The 19,083-nt window shown below is 39.9% G+C and overlaps 2 protein-coding genes across 2 annotated transcripts in view; one reads left to right on the top strand and one right to left on the bottom strand.

The window, feature by feature from the left end:
• Window positions 1-31: 31 nt before the first annotated feature.
• Window positions 32-3,644, top strand: kiaa1143 (KIAA1143 ortholog). Its single transcript, XM_040118733.1, has 3 exons — window positions 32-507; window positions 856-1,006; window positions 1,400-3,644. The coding sequence occupies exons 1-3, from the start codon at window positions 394-396 to the stop codon at window positions 1,612-1,614; spliced, it is 480 nt and encodes a 159-aa protein (XP_039974667.1). The 5' UTR covers window positions 32-393; the 3' UTR covers window positions 1,615-3,644.
• A 1,833-nt stretch (window positions 3,645-5,477) lies between these two features.
• The window catches only part of LOC120783884 (dolichyl-diphosphooligosaccharide--protein glycosyltransferase subunit STT3B-like), a 76,990-nt gene continuing 63,384 nt past the window's right edge, over window positions 5,478-19,083 (bottom strand). Inside the window, exons 10-16 of the mRNA XM_040117233.1 lie at window positions 15,845-16,056; window positions 13,133-13,320; window positions 12,038-12,209; window positions 10,903-11,076; window positions 10,490-10,603; window positions 10,169-10,378; window positions 5,478-7,153 (exon numbers count right to left, since the gene is read on the bottom strand). Of these exons, the coding sequence (XP_039973167.1) occupies window positions 7,073-7,153; window positions 10,169-10,378; window positions 10,490-10,603; window positions 10,903-11,076; window positions 12,038-12,209; window positions 13,133-13,320; window positions 15,845-16,056 (1,151 nt within the window). The 3' untranslated portion in view covers window positions 5,478-7,072. The remainder of the gene's footprint in view (window positions 7,154-10,168; window positions 10,379-10,489; window positions 10,604-10,902; window positions 11,077-12,037; window positions 12,210-13,132; window positions 13,321-15,844; window positions 16,057-19,083) is intronic.

Raw genomic sequence — 19,083 nt, 5'->3', positions numbered from 1 at the left:
GATCTGTGTCCGAAGATGTCTCATTTAGTCCATGTGCGCAAATACCTATTCCCCAAAATACAACAATGTCAAATCCATTTGAGCCCAGCTGGTGGTCTAAATGACTAAGGTAGGAGTATTCTCAATACGTTTTCGGTGGTTGACAAGCAGTTACCACAGGATAAGAGGTATTTGTTTTTGTTTTTGTCTCCGACTAAACACACGGTTTTATTTTGAAGACCCAATACTTTTGTCCCTTCACATTTCGCTACCTTGCAGCGACTCCTGCAGTCACGTGACTCTAGGCGGCACGTGTTGATGACGTGTGTATGTTTTGGCGAATCCTGTGCTAATCGGAAGATCGGTTAAGGCCTATATTTCATTTAGGCGCTTCTATTGTTGTACTGCTTTGCGATGAACAAAAATAAGGCCAGCGGCGTGTCTTGGGTGAAACCAGCGGAACCTTCTTTTCTGAAGAAGTTTAAAAATGATGTTGGATACAAAGAAGGACCGACTGTTGATACTAAGGTATGTGGCGATTTGGGTAGTTTGGCTAACTGTTAGTTGTGTAAGCTAGCAGCCCGGACCCAGGATAGGGATAACGTTAGCTCATTTGAGTCTATGAAATCTTAACGTTATCTATTTCTTGTGCCAGGTTTATATTATATTATACTGTGTTTTAGAGGCCGTCTGCTGGTAAAATAGTTTGAAGCAAGAAACGATCTCCGCATTGGACACGTTCATTCAGACCATCCCCTAACTGCTTTTCTCATCCTGCGCAGTGGATGACACGGTATTGCACGGGGTTACTTGAGTCATAGGCTGGGTGTCTGGTAAAGAAATCCTCTTTGTCTCGGTTCCTGATTCCCCTCTCAGCGTCACGTGATGCCAACACTGGATGACGACAGCGGGAGTGATCGAGAGGACGAGCTACCTCAGGTTGTGGTCCTGAAAAGTGGGGACCTGACTGCAGAGGAGGTGGAGAAGATCAAGGGTAAAGTGCCTCCTGGGAGTGATGCAGAGAAAGGTAAGAACCGTCTTTTTATGTCTCAACCATTTATTTCACGTGACATGGAGAATCATACAGGAATTACAGTCCAATTAAATGGTTTAATCTAATCACTGATAAATTTAGGCTCGACGGGATCATTTTTACTAAAATTTAAAGACCCCCACTCATCAAATCATTCCGATTTTTCATTTTGTCATTTTTTAGAAGCTATTTTAAGAATTTCTAACGTGGTAATTTAATTTTTTTTAATGGGACAACTGTATCAGACACACAGCAGGGAGGTTTTATATATATCTTGGAATATACCTGGAGGGGATCTTAAAAAGTTGATGTATTTTGTCAAGTCAAGCATCCAACATGAAAATGCTTATGTGCTTGATGAATCACACTTGTCCATCCTGTCTGCAGATGACGGACCACCTCTTGATGGCAAAATCCTTTTCAAGAAACCGGCCAAGCGCTCCTCCTCAGACAAATTCCAGGGGATCACTGCCAGCTCCAGCAAGAAGAAGAAGAGTGAGGGAGGAGAGAAGGAGGAGAAGAAGGAGGTAACGTCTGCGAAGAAAGTAAAGAACAACAGCCTTCTGTCATTTGGAGGGGATGAGGAGCAAGAGGAGGACTAAGTGGTAATGGTGAAATAAAAGGTCACGATTCACCCCTGGAACGGATGACTGAAGGGAGCCAAAGTGAAGTTTGGATGTTTCATAGGATCAGAATTAACAAACATTTTATTTCTAAACAAATACTATCTGGATTTCATTTAAAGTATGCAGCCCAGCCATTCTTAAGATTCTGTTAAAGGACAGTCCAGTATTTTTGCATATCCGAGCCGAGTGACCACAAATAGATGATTTGTCCGTTAATTTTAGTCCATTGTCATTATTGCCTGAAGTAAGTAATCCATCACAGGGAACAATTTGAGGCCCTTGTTGTTTTGAATCCAAGTTCCATTATTGTTATATGGGAGTACAGTTGTGTGCAGGGACGATTTTCGACTGACTTGGTGCCTTCAGGGACACCCAGACATCCGCAGACTGATAGTCTGTTGAACAAAGACAACTAGGGATGAACGATTTGAGGAGAAATTGTTTTTGTTTTTTTCCGACCAGTTTTGTCACTGTGATTGAAATTGCAATTATTTTCTTTAAATAAACCTACAAGAAATGCATTTAGCGTCTATTAACATCAGTTGTAAAGTGTCAAAATTAATTATTCAATATGATTAAAAATTAATCGTTACGTTTGAACTTGGGATTATATTTGATAACAGCTGTGTAGGTGTCCACTGTCATGGTAATAATGGCTAAAGTCGTGTCTGACAGTGTTTTGAAATCTGACTTAATGATACTGTTAACAGCTCTGCACATCCTAACTTCAATTTAAAAACAATGAATTATTGATTGAATTATCAGCTCTTGGAACAGCATTGCATCGATGAGCTCTGTTGTCTGAAATTCAAATTCCAAAGGATAACACAAAGCAGAGGTGAATGTTGTAAAAAGTGTAAGTTTGCCCCCCCCCCCCTTTTTTTTTTTTTTTGCATTAAAGTTTTACTGGGGGACTCTAAACTGCCAGACATCATTGATGTCAGACGTGCGTCAGCAACGGTGAGTTTTCAACTTACAGCTTCAATACAACACAAGGTAAAGTCATATTTTCCTATAAAAAGGTCAAACAATGTTGACTGTGATGGTTTACCCACCTCAAGCAAACATCTAGTCCAAAAATTGAGTCATTTAATGAGATATTGAGGTGTACAACAAAATTAACTTGAAGCAGATTTTTATTCAATACTGAAATGAATGGATACCCATATAAAAGCTGTGAACATTTGAAAGTGGTCAACGGTAATGTTAAATTTAGGCCATTTGTAGTTAATTAGTTATTGGGCTAAAATGGAAAAGGTCGAAGATTCTCCTCAACAAATCTGATTGGTACTCACATTATTAGCGATTGAAATTACTTCTGATTGCAGTTAAGTTGGGCCTACTTTTCCCTGACTAGTCATTGGTCACCCAGGTGATATATTATTTCAGCTACTTTAAAAAAAATAAAAAAAATGCTGAGTTAAGTAAAAGTGAATCATTGGCACATTTTTGTATTTTTTATGTTTGATAAAAAATGTCATTGAAATCTCTTCAGGTAGAATCCATGTAGTGACAAACTTGATGACAGTTTTCCTTGTGTTCTCGGTGCCTTTCAGTTTCAGAAAGACTAAAGCAAAACAAGTTTCAGGGTACAGTTACAGGTCATTCAGACCCTGATCTCAGCAGCTCCCGTCATGTAGCCCAGGCAGTGCTACAGACGCTCCACCCTCCTGCTATATAGATTCAGAACACTTGCCTCTCATACATATTAAGATCATTTGGGTTCTTTGTGTTTGAATACTCCTGTGGACTGTATCTTTGTGTCATCTCAACTGTAATGATCGGTGTTGCGTGGAAGTGGTCACTGTAGAATTTCCAATACATTCAGCGATGTATTGAATGTATGAACATATTCTAGCTTCGACAAAGGAGCTGTAACAGTTTATGTAGAAACAATGCATTCTTGTCAATGCAAATGGCTTAATTTTTTTTTTTTTTTTTAAATGTATTTGTTTTTATTGTGTGCATTTTTAGAGAATGGTTATTGCTGTAACATTTGAAATATAAAAACAGTAAAACAATTGTACGATATACTGTATTGAAACCTCACTGAGTGTGTGCAACAGTTACATCACACCATTGTGTATTCAGGCAATGTTGGCTAAGGTGGTCAAAACATTCATGGTCCTCAGAGGATGTGTCCCGCTGACTGTGGTGATCCCCTGACTGTTCATGCAGCGCCATCATCAGGTTGACATTTGTTGGACGGATTCCCATGGAATTTTGGTTCAGACAATCATGTTCCCCTCAGAATGAATCCTAATCCCTTAACTTCTCGTCCAGCGGCATCAGGTCAATGTTGATTTCCAGTACTTTGACTAAATACCTGACATTGTCATTAGTATGCAAACACGCTGAGTGAACATGGTAAACATCAGCATGTTAGCATTTAGGTCAAAGCTACGCTGTGCTTAAGTACAGCATCAAAGAGTAACTAGCATGGTTTATTCAGCTTCACTCGAAATGGCCCTTTATTTTGTTTTGTAAGGAGTCACTGCTCCCAGCCAAGACTTTTCTCCGCTGCAGTTTTTGTACAGATTGAACTGTTAATCACTGAGCTCTAGATGTGCTGGTAGGTAGATTTTGTTACCTTTGGGCAGGGCCAGGCTAGCTGTTTCCCCTGGTTCCCAATATTTATGTGAGCTAAGCTAACATACACTAGTTGTATCCATTTTGTCATTTAACTCTTGACAGGAAAGCAAATAAGCACATTTCCCAAAATAAGTTACAATCCCTGTAAGTAAGTATGACATGCTAACTTGCATCTCCACATCATAACGTGAGCTGCACAGTAGTTACACACTGTGTAGACAATGAACTAATCAGACACCCAGAGGTGAATGCGAAAGACGAGGCAGTATACATACATCTTAATTGGCATCGAAAACCAACCGTGTGGCAAAGGTGCATTTTGAATGACGGTGACATACATTCTGCATCTGAGCTGAAAGAAATAAAAACACAGGGTTACTTCAACCTCTTTATTTAAAAAGGCAAGTTACAGTCCCATACCTGCATCGGGATCATTACAATTGACGGAAGAAACCTCAAAAATCCTTGCACTTTGCGATAGGATGCTTCCAATACTTTAGTCATCGCAGCCTGTCCATGTAATAAATACACTCACTGTCTGTCTGTGTTGAGCTCTGGAAACAACTGGATTTTTAATTTCTCTCTTAAGGCCAATGCTATCCTCACCACCTGGATTGTCCTCCGATGGTGTTCTAGCTAAAGCTCACAACAGAATCAAATTCAGCTCACGCAGGATGGATAACTTTATACGAATACCTTCAAGAAAAACAGAATAAGGCGGATTCAGTTATAGGGAGGGATGGTTTGCAGAAGGAACCACTGGCAATGTTATGCCAGTGGCTGCATGACAGAGCTACAAATTACAACAGTGGAAATTCAGCTAATTAGATAAAAGCATTAGTGTGCAACGTTTTAACACAAAGCCTCCTGCTGCCAACAGCTCAGAAGGACCTGTGAAAGGAGAAGCAGCATTATGTTGGACTGTTTGAGCAACGCACTGTGCTTCTTCACTATTCATCACCATTAACTGATAAAATGTAGACCTTGGTCTTCGGTCTGGCTTCCCTAAGTTAATGTTATCCCCACTGGGTGGCAGCAGAGCACGGATGATTACAGCTCTCCGCTCTGTCCAGTGTGCTTCAATAACGTATGAACGTTCCAGATACGAATAACTCACGCAGCTTAAAAGAGAAAAAGTTCTGTTATATTACAATTTGGGTTTTATTTTCGTAGTTTTGGTCATCATTTCTACTGGCTCTGGTAACACTGTACTTACCAAAGTCATTAGTAACTAGTAAGAGGTTGTCGTACTCCGGCATTCAGGTGATCAGACAGGTTGTAAACAAGCCAACAGTTTAGCCAGATTGCCTAAAGCACTTTAAAGGGGGGACTCTTCTACTTTCTGATGAAAGATGCTATCCAGTTGTGGGAAAAGTAGGTTCCACTGTTTTTGAGTTTGACCCACACTAGAAAATATTAGTAAGGATGTTTCAGCCTCTGCTGCTCCGTTCGTTTTTTTATATTTTTTTTTCTTAAACCATGTCTTGTGAGTCCTCCAAGTGTATGGAAATGCAATACTAAACTACTGGAAGACCCTTTTAAATTGTGCTAAAACTTAAATAATCCCTTGTTTTAGAGGAGAACTGTGCGCGTGCAGACACCTTCAGCCAGTATAGTAGGTCAAAGCTGAGCCGGGAAGTGGGTCTGTAAATTGTGATGGATGCCTTACCGCAGACAGTTTGGATAGCAAATTTTAGACTTCATCTTTGTTTTTCTTCCAAATGAGTTTTAATAAGATTGTTTGTTTGCAACCTGTCTTAACTAACAGCTCATGGTTCCTGCCTGGTAAGACTTCTTTTTAGCCATGTTGCCATGTTCCCAGGTCTCAGCAATGGAGAGTACAGTGTTGTTATTACAGACGGACAGAAACTATGAAAATCAAATCCAAGTTGTACCAAACAGGAATTATGCTCTAAGCAGCCTACGCTGTCTGGTTCTAAAAGAGTATGTCCTGTCAGTGCAGCACTATGAGGTTGGAAGAAGCATGATGGCTTCTCCATGTTGGCACATGTGTGTACATGCATATTTCTGTTGGTAATGGAGTCAAAGGAGAAGGTGAAAGGAGACTACCCATCACCTGTGTGCTCACTGGGATCTGACCGAATTACGGCTGGACGTTCCATGAGTATGTGAGCACATATTCATCTCTCTGAATGCCTGTGGTGTTGTTACTGACAGCTGGTTAAAACTAAAGAAGCAGGCTGGTGGGCAGGCAAATTTCTCTTTCTCTCTCTCTCCTTTTCCATCAAAATTATACCTATCAATTGTGAGAAGTTTATCAACTCCAACAAAGGAAAACAAACATTTCAGTCATCCTAAAATCACCTTCTGTCTTAGTCTGAGCAGGTCTAGGGTCTCAGCTCTGAGGTTCTAACATGGTAACACAGTGTTCTCTTTTCTTGATCTGTCTGAATAGAGCAGTCCCGAACTATGCCCTGCTTTACGGGTATCTAATCTCTCTTGCTCTCTCTGTCACTTGTCACTCACGGCACATTCAAGTACAAAAAGAAAAGCAAGTCAAAAGTCAGAGTTCCTCAGGTTAAAACCAGCGTGGGGAAGGGCTGGCACTGGCCAACTTCTCCTGTTTTTCGCCTGCTTCACCCCGCTTATCAGATCAAAGGTCAGCTGGGGTTAAACACATTCTCCTAGGTGATGGTTACATTTCCAGCCTGGACCTCGAGGTACGGACGCTTGGGATGACTGATGTCTGGAGAGCCTCTGATGTTCCTTGCTCATCTTGATAGGTGGATTTTGCTGTTGCTGCTTGTTTTTGTTGAAGGTTCTGTGTTTAAGATTTTTCCTCTCTCCTGTCCACAATGTACCGCTGCTGGTGGTGGGCTTTCTATAAAGACTTCTTGGTCTGTTTCTTGCCCTTCTTGAGGGACAGCTTGTTCTTGATGTATCCCCGCTTCCTCTTGACCGTCTGCAGAGGGAGAAATGACCAGAAACACAGACCGGTAAAAATCAAGCCAAGCTTTGGCACTCTTCAGTAACCACTTTAATTTCAGCGGGTTAATAAATGTTCTACATAACTGGATCAAACTTCTTTCAGTTAGATCTTAAGGAAGACTTGTAGGAAAATTCAGATTATATCTGCTATGTCAAAAAAATAGCTGTACTCAAATTTATACCAAACCTTGGAAAGCCCTACACCAAAAGTTGTTGACATATAAGGGAGTATAAATGGCAGGTAAATTCAACACAGAAAATGAAGCAATTTGGATTCATTCTAAGTTTAGCCACCAACAATTTATACACAATAAAATATTTTAACCTTGTATCTACATTAATCAAATAAGAAAAAAAAATTGTTTTTTTTTAATCCCTCACTTCAATAAAGAAAAAATAAGTCTGAGCCCAAATAAAAGCTGTGTAGCTGCTAATGGTGCGAGTGGAAATAAATGGTGGAAATAGAATCAGAGGTTTTAACCATTGGTAAAGTACAAGTCAGAACTGACTAGGGCCTTTCTGCAGAGTTTTTTTTCAAAAATTGGAGGTTGTGTATATAATGGGAGGAGGTCCAAATGAAAATAAAGTTGTTCTGAATGTTAAAAATAATAGCTCACTGGATCATGCTGCATCATTAAAAAAAGAAAAAGAAAAGAAAAAAAGTTGTACGTGCAATGGAATAGGATATTTAAAATGTCTATTAAAAGGAAAATTATTTAGCTTTTTTGTCTTTAATAAGTGAATGAATCGTTTTGAGTTGTGAACGACTTACCATGCCCCATTAAAATCAAATCAACAGAAAACAAAATGAAAAGGTGCAGTGTATTTCAGTTTTGTCCAGCAGAGGGCAGCATAGACTTGCCACTACTCAATACAAGTCACTGTCATTAGTTTTCATGGGGAGGTGCAAAGAAGCTTTTTCGTTTTGAGGTGAAGCTGCATTATCCATGCCCAAATGCAAAGCCTCAACTGTCCAATCATATCATGGAGGTGGGGCCATGGGATGTGGCTTTCAGACAGCCCTTCACAATAAAACAGTTCCTTGTGGGCTGGCTGAACGGATGCTACTGTTGACTGTACGTTTAGTTACATCTGTGATTGATGGTAGTTTTAAGGGATTGATTGTGATGCAGGGAGCTGTACAATCCATACAAAGTATTAAATCACATAATATTAAAAATAAAATGTGTACTGTATTTCAGTTTATTTCTTTGTTTTAAGTTGGACGAAGTGCCAGGCTTCGATATCTGTTGATGAAACAAAAACTACAACAGCTTTTCAACATCATTGTTATCACTGTAAAAATTGGGATTATATGTATAAATTCATCTGAATAATATATTGATTTGTTTACAACCCTACTAGATTCACACTACCCAGTTAACGTGGGAGTATACTCCAAATGAAACCTATTTTGTGTGTTCTCATATGTAAAATGGCAAGTTATGGCTACAAAGAAGCACTACACATTTGGCTTTGAACACCACAGACTTTTTCATTCACCCTTCCAATGCACCAGTAACTGGTTAATAATGTCATGGGATTGGTTTCAGATTGAAAATTCTCACTTTACTTCTTGTTTTGATAAACTTTTGTATGTGGATACCATAAAACAAACATACTCACAGTTGCTGAGTATACAAATGTTTGCCCATTAAAAATACTCTATCCACTTTTTTTTGGGTGGGGGGGTAAACTGCCAGTTTATGCTTTCACCTTGTCCTTGGACAGATTTTAGACATGATGGCAGCCTCCTGGCAGTAAGAGGAGTTCCCGTGTTGTATTTGGCTGAACAATATGAAAAGGTCAAATAAAGAACACAGGGTGTGCAGCCTGGAGTGACTTCAGGTACAGGCCACCTAGGCGGCTACATAGGGTGCCACTGGCTGGAGGGGCACCAAAGAGCTGGAAGAAATATTTTGTAATTGCTCTCGGTCTACTTTTAAAGTCCAGTGCACCTCTTAAACTTTTAAAAAACAAAACAAAACAAAACAAAACACTGCTCACACTGCACTAAACACTATATACTGAGATACTGAGAGGAGACTACAGACAGACTGTAGAAGGGAAATCTGCTGGGGGCTGACTCTCACATCACCTGAGGTTTTTCGCTGCTCTTCATTTGCTCACACCGCTGTGTAAGAATCACATAGTAGTAACCCGGTTACTTATGTTCCGTGAAAACATTATAACCTGATCCATACATTATAACCTGTTCTGCATCTATCTCAGTGCAGGTGAACACACCTCTACAGTGTTGCTGTTATTTTGGTCATTTGTTCACGCTGACGCTAATGAGTGCCTGTTTAAATCCTGCCCACACCTTCCTGCTACAACAGATCCACACTGACATCGTCTCTCACTGAAAGTTGTATAATTAAGAAAAACAGAAGTAAAATAACTATTTTATTCTGAAAGGTGATCAGGACAGCTATAAGTGAAAGTCTCAGAGATATGAATAATGTTGTGTTCTATATCATATCCTGAGTATGGTTAAAACCAGAATGACACATAGCAGGAACTACAGTGCGTGTAAAGATACTAAACAGATGCTGTTTATGGCATGACACAGAACATGAGTTTAATAAAGTTGAATTTGAAATAATAAAGTATTGTAAAATTATTCTAATTTTCATAAAATATTCTAATGAAAAAACCAGAGCCTTCAGGGGTGCCAGGTGACGTCTTGCCCAGGGCACCAATATGTCTACAGAAGGTACTATGTGCAATGGCTTAACAAGAACAGAACCAGAGATGAGAAATAAAACAGTACATACAGTACAAATGGTGCACAAAATGAGCGTCTAGTACAAGTCTGGCACATGCGCAGTCAGTGCATTGCAGTGCGGATATTCTGTGCAGACTCAAAGTTCTGGGCTGCACCTGGACGTCTCTAACAACCAACAGCGTCTCCAACCAGACGGGGGGAAACCATGAATTGGCCTTTTGACCAGACAGAGTCCAGTGGCTGAGGATGATACAAGCTTACCTTTTTGGAGGTGTACTTCTGCTTAATGGTGTCAGTGCTTCGCAGCTTGTGCTCCACACGGTCTCTGTTTTCCAGCTTTTTGACTTTATAAATCCTGACCAGCCAGTGCTCTGAGGTGAAGGCTTCCTCCAGGTGCTTCAGCTTTATGTCCTTGTTGCCAATCTCAGCGTTCCGTGTCCGGTCAAAGCCTGGTGGTGTCCGGAAGTCCAACTTGACAGAAATGAAGAGAGATAATCTTATTATTCCTGTGTGACACTATTTTGTTAAGGTAATTGTGATTACAGTGTTCTTTGAAGGGAAGGATTACTAATAATGACATACCTGCATCTCTCCAAAGCGGTAGTAAGACATCTTGTACATAAGGCAGTTGAGTAGGGTGGGGGAGCCGGCTTTGTCCACTCTGAACTCTCCCTGCGGGGTAAAGTAGTCACTTTCCTGGTTCGAGAGGCGGGATAAAGAGACAAATGGGGGGAGAAATAAGTGAACTGATGCAAACTTGGATCTGTGATTTTATTTTGCCGACAAATATCTTACAGCACACTTTACTGCTTGATTTCTGTCGGTGGACTTCAGAGAGGACAATGGAAAATGATATGGATTCCACTTTGCAGGCAGCCACCATCACTTGAGTTAATACTTGAAAACTGCTGTGCGTTCACCTTCTTTTTCTTTCTCCCCTATAGAAGTACCTCAGTAAAGTGACAAATATACAGTGTGTGTGATGTCTCTCTCACCCTGATGTCCCTGGGGTGCTCTCCCTCTGCGATGCGCACCATCCACAGGAATTTGTTGATGTCATCGCCTGAGTAGCCAATCACTCCACCGAAGATGATGAGGACATAGTCAACATCCAGTGACCTCATGATTTCATAGGCTGCGGTCTCATTAGATGACATGGCTTTGCCCACCTGTATACAAAGACATTGCAGTTTGACAATGAATTCCAATTCAATACAGCTGGTGGAATATTATATGATGATTAAAGGGGCATTCCACGATCACTTTAGTAGTCATGGGGCATACTATACAGCTTGTATTAACAGTTGTATCATGTTCTCTGTGGCTCAGGAGGGGCTTCGACTGCACTCCATTTGGCTGCGCCAGTGTTTACTTGCAACTCAGAGCCATGGATTCAAGTCAGCGTTAGCGGCATGTGCGGTTACATATGCCCAGTTGAAATGGCTTGGAAACCATGCCCACAGCTTGGGAATGGAAAATACGCATTTTCAATGGACAAACCTACAGTCAAAATGGGACAGTAAAGGTTGGAGGTTGAACGGTGCAGACATTTACCAGGCAGGGAGGGACAAACAAAACATGCTATCAAGTTACATTATGGGAAGTGTAGGCTCTAGACTCTATGCTAGGGACCAAAAAACAGAATAGCTCAGTCTCTGCTGTTTCATTTTTGACCCTCCATTTTAATCGGTCTCTTTTGGCTCCCCAAACTGGATTTGCTCATGATTTTGAGACCTCCTTTAATTTGTGTACCGTGCAGTACAGTGATACAATGTATGTCCACTTGGTGGTGCTATAGCCCGAGGCAGGAGGAGCTGTTACGCTATGCAACCATGGAGGATTCAAGGAAAAATAGCGAGAAATACATAAAAAGAAACAAAAGAGGCTATGAGAATAACAGTAACAGATTTTAGTGGGTTCACTTTGTTTTAAAAAACTGACAGAAGTTCCTCCAGGACCAAAGAAGACATTATACAACTGTTTTCACATGGTGAGTCATACAGTCCTCATGTTTATAACTGGTGTAGTGCCCCTTAAATCAAAGGTTGCACTTAGAGAATTTGTTGACATGGAACAGAAGTGGAAGGTCAAATGTCATTTCAACAGTGTTAAAGATACAGCAGCTCTCACCAGTGCTATGTGACTGTTGTTCCACGTGTTGTTGTCGACCAGAGTGGTTCTGTTTGCCATGCCTGCTATCTGGTAGCCGTAGTCCCACCAGGACATCACTCTGGCATGCTCATCTGTGTTCTGCCTCAGCCAATAGTAGGCCTCCCTGAAGTCATCCAGGATGTTACGGGAGCTGGTAGAGCAAGTTATAGATGGATAGAGTGATGACAGTGGGAGAACATGGTACGGTCACAAATATGGATTTGCACGGCGTATTAATATTAGACAAGACTTAGGCATTAAACAGTAGGCATTGGCTGACACTCGCGGTATGATTTTACTAAACAGCGAAACCCCTCTGAATGTACCTTAAGGGCTCAGTTCACCCAAATAATAAAAAACCTTGTCACACTTAAATCTAGTAGTGTCTATCCATAGCTACATAGTTTCTGTTTAATATACCATGGTCTTATATCTCCGATTTCTGCCTCCACCCCAATACTATTCAGTTGAATGGCCTTGGGGGCCCTGAGGAAGAGCCTCTTATCAAAGTAACTGTTATAAGCATTTCTTGTTAGAAAGTCACATGGCTCAGTCACAAGTATGAATGTCCAATTATGTTTTTTATCCTGATCTTGTAATATCAAATATTTCCTTGTACCAAGGCTGATTCAGATTTTTTGTGTGTGTATATTTTCCCCTAATATAGCTGTAGAGTAAATACTTACAGAAATATATGCCTATGAGCATGAAGAAAAATAGTTTAAACCAACAACAGAACTTTAGAGTTAGCTTTAATTGAAAAAAAACAAACAAAACAAAACATGAAATGCAAACCCAAATTATCTGCATGGCTAGATACAACAAAGGCCACAGTAGGGGAGAAAAATTCTTGTAATTTGGGTGAACAGGCCCTTTACAGAGCTACTAACCCTACGAGAACACCATTAGTATGGCTCTCACTGGTATCCTCAGATAGTCTAAATGTTGTTTCAGTCTTCTGGCATGAAAATGTCCCAACTTAAAGACTGTAAATGATCAGTTTTCATCCAAACATACTGGTACAAGCCTACTTTACATGACATGTGGGAAATGCACATGGTGTATTATTCTCACCCATCGTGGTTGTAGGATGCCAGTACTACACTGGGGCTGGAGTAGGCGTTGCTGGTGACCCAGGTGCAGTGGACAGCAAACATCATTAGCAGCATTAACATCAGCATGGTGACTATGGACTTGATGTTGGGGCCCAGGCCCTCCTCAGCCTTCTCCTGCTCCGATACGTGTTTACGCACCTTACCAGCCTTCAGGGGACAGCATACCAAGAGGAAACCATTTATAAAAGTTATTCCAACTCTGACAAGACAGGTGTGCTGTAAAAATTAACTGTTAATGTACTAGAGGACTGCTGATTGTCCCCACTTAGAGAATTCCCAGACACAGACAATTAAATGTTCAACCTTCGAGGAGACCTGGGATAGATTAGCAATGCATTATTCCCACTGTATTGATTCGGAAGAAAAGCAGCAGAAGGATGACAAAACATTGGACACCAGTGCTATTTGGTCTCCCTGAGGACGGACGAGGAGGAGAGTAAAGAGGATACAGACACAATGGTTTCAGTTAAACATTTTTACTATAAAATGTTTCCTACTTGACGGATCCTTTTAACATGGGTCTAGAAAAGGCTCAAAAATAAAACTTTTTTAAAAATGGTGATATTATGGAGTTATTTCGCTTCTGCTCTCGTCTAGTAGTCTTATTGTTAGATGTCATAACATGGATAGCTGTGTATTCTGTGTGTCCGTAAACAATAATACTTGGTGACTCAAAAGTGCTCTGAGGAGTTTTCTCATAAACAAAGTCATGTTAACATTTGGTGCTTCTCACCAAATGGCGATGTGTATATTCTTGACGCCTAACAAATGTGTTGAATGCATTCTCCTCCACATAAAACATCTGCAAAGTCAATTTTTGTAATGATGTGAAAATTCGATCATGTGAATACAGGGAGTGGTTCCCAACCTGGGGGTTTCCACCCCAAAAGGGTGGGGTGGAAAAGAGGAATCTGAGTGGTCACAAGATGAAGAACAAAAGAAAGAAAAAGAAAGTAAAAGAAAATTTTTATATAAAATTTAGTTTAGTTTTTCAGACTTCTCTCTAATTTTTACATGGTGGCTGCCCTCTTGTTGTGAAGAGGAAGATGGTGTGATACTTGTGGTTTTTTATTTGTTTGACAAGAACTATTTTATCATTGAAGACATAACTGCAAACAGACAAGGGTAGCTAAATGGTTATTAGAGACACTGGTGTATACTAAAGCCAAGTCTAAAATAATATTGAATTACTTAAGTTTATTTTAAGTGCATTTATTTACATTTATTTTTTCGGCCACTTGTGGACAATAGAACAAGTTGTAAATATAACACTGACATATTGCCACCTTATACAGATGTTGGGACTAGCGCGTTAGCAAACAGCTGCCTACGTAAATATCTAGCAGACATAGAGCCAGTTTAGCATTCAACTGGAGTTGTGTTTAAGGCCACTTGATCACTTTATGCCTGATATTCAATCTCTCTCCAGCTCAGTTACGGTCTCAACAAATTCCTTAGAAATATATATGGGTTTTTAGCTGCTATACCAGTTGCTAACTTTGTTTGACTACCATTTGGTGGGAAGGTAGTGTACAGTGGGTTTCTCAGAACTTTTACACTGAATTCAGTTGCCTGCTGCTGCTGTAAACATGGGGGGTAGTGAAGCTGAGCCAGTATATTTGCAGATGTAAAACAAAAACAAAAAAAATGAGCTGACAAAATGCTAAAAAGGATGTAGAGGTGCATCAGATATTTTGTGATTATAGTGAGGAAAGTGGTAAATTTATGAGAAAAAAACTTGAATATTCTCTGAGGTTATATAACTTGGGAAAATAGTGTTTTGTTTTGTTTTTTTGTCAAGGAACCACATCACTTTACTTTGCAAGGTTGGATCAACCTCATCACACTACAGACGTTGCCGCTTGCCATTTATTATGCCTGCAGTGGATGACCTAATCGAATTGTACTTTGCAATTGGATTTAGCAGTACGGAAATACTTGTGATTTTAGACCAGAATCAGCATATTATCATAAGCATCCGGACTTTGATGAGACTTCACCGTGAAGTGCGCCTATTCAGAAGAAAACAACATGCTGATTTGGTTGAGGTGATAGCGTTTCTGCATCAGTAACTACAATGAAATATACACATGCAAGGATATCGCTGGTTACATCTCTGGTTTGATACAGTTGGTCCAACCTTGTCAAGTAAAGTGATGTGGTTCACGGCTCAGAGAATATCCAAAGGTTTTTTCTCGTAAATTTCCAACTTTAAGTTTTTTCTCTGATTATTACCCCTCTCCCTTGGGTCCTTAATTTTTTTTTTAACGCTATTGTACTACGTGAGGTATTTATGTTGTATATTGCACCTGTAATTCATTAAAAAAAAGAGCAACAGGGATATTCTGACTTTTGAAGGTAACACATAATATTGCTTGTGTGGTTTCGGTAATGAAACACAAATGTAATGCAGTAATGGTTTGTGCATTTGAAGAGACATTATTCATGTATCACTTTCTAAATAAACAAATTGCAATTAATTTTATAACAAATAAGGTCAACACCAGAAAATACTGGCACTCGGTTATGACAATTTTCTGTATAACTATTTAGCATCATGTCTTCCACTGTAACATGATCATTATTCAACAAAGACAATAATTACGACCAGCAACAAATTTGGAAGTTGAATGTTCATTAAGCAACATGATTGATCACTCATTCTGATAACCTTGTCATAGAGGTTGCTAGCGTTCTTCCTGTCGTCCTCGTCGCTGCTGTCCTCTGCAGGCGGACTCTGTCTCTTCATATCGTCGCCCAGGTAGTGTTCAAAGACACTGGAGAAAGCCACGGCTGACAGCATGCACACCACTGGAGTCAGAGTCAGCATCAAACGCACCATCACGCCGGCAAAATACACAGCGCTTATGGCATACAAGGCCACTGGTGTGAGGAAAGCAGAGAGAGAGAGAGAGAGAGAAAAGGAGGTTACAGATGAGCAGGATGTAACGATCCAAGCTTGATGAGTTTGATTTAATTCTAAGTATAACTTCATTTATTCAATTTGCCTTAATTTAACACTGCCAAGTCATATTACAGGTGCAATGCCTCTCTACACAGTTATTTGACAGTGAAATGAAATACATGCATTCCTTTCCGATGTACTAATACTATGCCACTGCTTAGGGTAGATCTCACTGGCAGGTGGGAACAGGGTCAAGAGAGAAAATGTAACAGCAGAAAGAAAAGAAACCCACACATTCAAAGGCTAAATGTGTTCGTCTGTGCATGTGGGCCTGTATTATTGGAGTGTTTTCAGCTGAACAGAGATCAAAGAGCCTCAGATTAGCAGTCAATGGGTAGAGAGCAAGAAAGATAAACATAAAAATCTGTGAAGAGTGAGACTGAAGAAGGAAAAGCAAGCAAACAAGAAAGTAGCGCAGAGCAGAGAGGGCAGACAAGGAAAAGGTTCAGTCAGCCGAGGGAGGACAGCAGAAGACTGAACTTTATGTTGGAAAGCCAGACCCCATTATTACTGGCCAGTTTTAGCTCAATGCAGAGTTCATGTATTGGTACACGCTCCCTGGCCACTTCATTAGGTACACCTAGAATGCAATCCAATAAAACAGCTCTGCAACATGTTCTACATTTACGAAGATTATAATGGCCTGTTTTTGTTAAAACGTTGATTCAACTATATTATTATTACCAGGGCTGCGCTGGAAGGTATATTGAAATGTGTTTCTAAACACTGGAAACTTTGAAAGGATGTTTCCAGTTGACATAATGTTTGGAAAAAAAAAAAAAAGCTTTTCCTAAGACAGAACCAAAAAGTAACAGAAAATTAACAAACTAATCCGGAGAGATGACTTAGGCATTACCCAGACAGCACCAAACACCGGAGTTACGTCAGCATTACAGAAGAACATAGTTACAACATCACGTTATATTTCTCAGTGTAGGACAGAGGTTGCCTGTGCACCGTGGCTCGACCTTAACATTGGTTGGTTCCATACATTGATAACAGGTCAGCTCTACTTAGCGTTTCGGGCAAGAGAGAGGAAGAGAGAGAGAGAGAGAGAGAGAAAAAAAGAAGAAACAGATAGGGACACATTTTTGACTCACAGATGCTCGGGCTCCCACATTAAGTGAGAATGGTCTAAAAAAAAAAGATGATAACTGATTGTGATACCCCCCATTAATTTATGTGACTTGGGCCTGTTTATTCTGTCAAATCTGTACTAGATACATCTGAAGTTGGAAACACTGTATCAAATTCCTGTATTTGGTGAAATAAAGTTAAGTTTTGAACATAGGCATCATTTTTTAATGGCAGGTTTCTTGTGAGGGTTAAGAATTATAAAAGCAATGTCATTTTTAAAAAAATGAATATATCCTGATAAAACTGACACTCAAGTTATGCAGTAGCATAACTGGGAGGCATATTAATAAATTTAATTTACACTATTTAAATACACAGCCTACTGTTCTGTATTGGAACTTCAGTCCATAGTCCATGACATATAAGATAAGTTGCTGACTTTAAAAAAAAAAAAAAAAAAAAAAGTCAAGTGTTTTTGTCACCTAAAAAGGATGTTGACTATATGACTAAAACACGGACTTTTGATCTAGCTGACAAGGTTAACACTACATGAAATGCAATGATTCTATTTTTTCCTGCCCTAAAATCACAATTTTCTCCCATATTCAACTTGCAGGGAGATCGTGGTCTCCAGTTTCATGGCAGTGTGGTATGGCAATATGTGCTGGTGGAAAGAGCCGCGTGACTTTGTGTTTGCGTCCGTCAGGGGACCTTTGTTGCAGGTCATACCCCTCTCTTTCCCCTCACTTCCGTCTGATTATACTGTCAACTATCCAATAAAGGCAAAACATGCCAAAAATTACTCTTACAAAAAATAATGAGCTGTGTGGGTTGTCCCTTTCTAACGGCTAACTTTCCTACTGACATTATGGAGCACAGTTTAACATAACTTTACTTGAGATCTGTATATTTTCAGTTCACCTGTGATCCATTAGCCTTCAGACAGACTAATCAACGTTACCTACAATTCCTGCCTGAAATCTGTGGGATAACACTCAGTCCATCATCCTTCAAATAAAGAAATCTGCCATTGCACCATCAAAATAATACTTAATTCCTAAATGTCATATTATCCAATTCAAATTACGTATGCATAAAACTGGAATACTAGCTTATTAGTGAAATTATTTTTAAAACTTATTTATAGCCATTTTGCTTTTCTTAGATATTACACAGTAGGGATCTGACAGGAAATGAGGGGGGAGGGATTAGGCATGAAATGCATCAAAGGTCCACTGCCAGACAGTGCTAAGCAGGACTGCATGGAAGACGTAAGCAGTATTTGGTTGGAAAACACTACCACTAAGAAGAACAAAAATCTGGAGCACTAGTGAGATTCTTTTAGACCAGAGTGACCTTCTCAGTTGTTACTTCCAATTTACCACCATGAAACAAGAAGTCATCTTCCTTTAGTATACAATGGCAGGAAAAGGTTTGGGTACCCCTGGGCAATATTTCTGTTAATGTAAATAGCTAAGTGAGTAAAAGATGACCTGATTTCCAAAAGGCATGAAGTTAAAGACAACTAATTTCTTTAATATTTTAAGCAAGATTTACTTTTCTATTTCCATCTTTTACAGTCTCAAAATAAAAAAAGGAAAAGGACCTGAAACAAAAGTTCGTGTATCCTGAATGGTCAGTACTTATCATCACCCCCTTTTGAAAGTACCACAGCTTGTCAATGCTTTTTGCAGCTGCTAAGAGTCTTTCAGTTCTTGTTTAGGGGATTTTCGCCCATTTTTCCTGCAAAAGGCTTCTAGTTGTACGAGATCCTTGGAACGTCTTGCATGCACTGCTCTTTTGAGGTCTATCCACAGATTTTCCATGATTTTTAGGTCGGGGGACGGTGAGGGCCATGGCAAAACCCT

Source organism: Xiphias gladius, chromosome 22, assembly GCF_016859285.1.
Source record: "Xiphias gladius isolate SHS-SW01 ecotype Sanya breed wild chromosome 22, ASM1685928v1, whole genome shotgun sequence".
Classification (NCBI taxonomy): domain Eukaryota; kingdom Metazoa; phylum Chordata; class Actinopteri; order Istiophoriformes; family Xiphiidae; genus Xiphias; species Xiphias gladius.
This window is presented reverse-complemented; position numbering and strand designations above follow the sequence as displayed.

Bases quoted from the DNA above. Each gene is read 5' to 3' on its own strand.
- kiaa1143 (XM_040118733.1), top strand. From the start codon at position 394: ATGAACAAAAATAAGGCCAGCGGCGTGTCTTGGGTGAAACCAGCGGAA. The intron at 508-855 runs GTATGTGGCGAT...TTCCCCTCTCAG, and splicing joins GACCGACTGTTGATACTAAG to CGTCACGTGATGCCAACACT. The intron at 1,007-1,399 runs GTAAGAACCGTC...TCCTGTCTGCAG, and splicing joins TGGGAGTGATGCAGAGAAAG to ATGACGGACCACCTCTTGAT.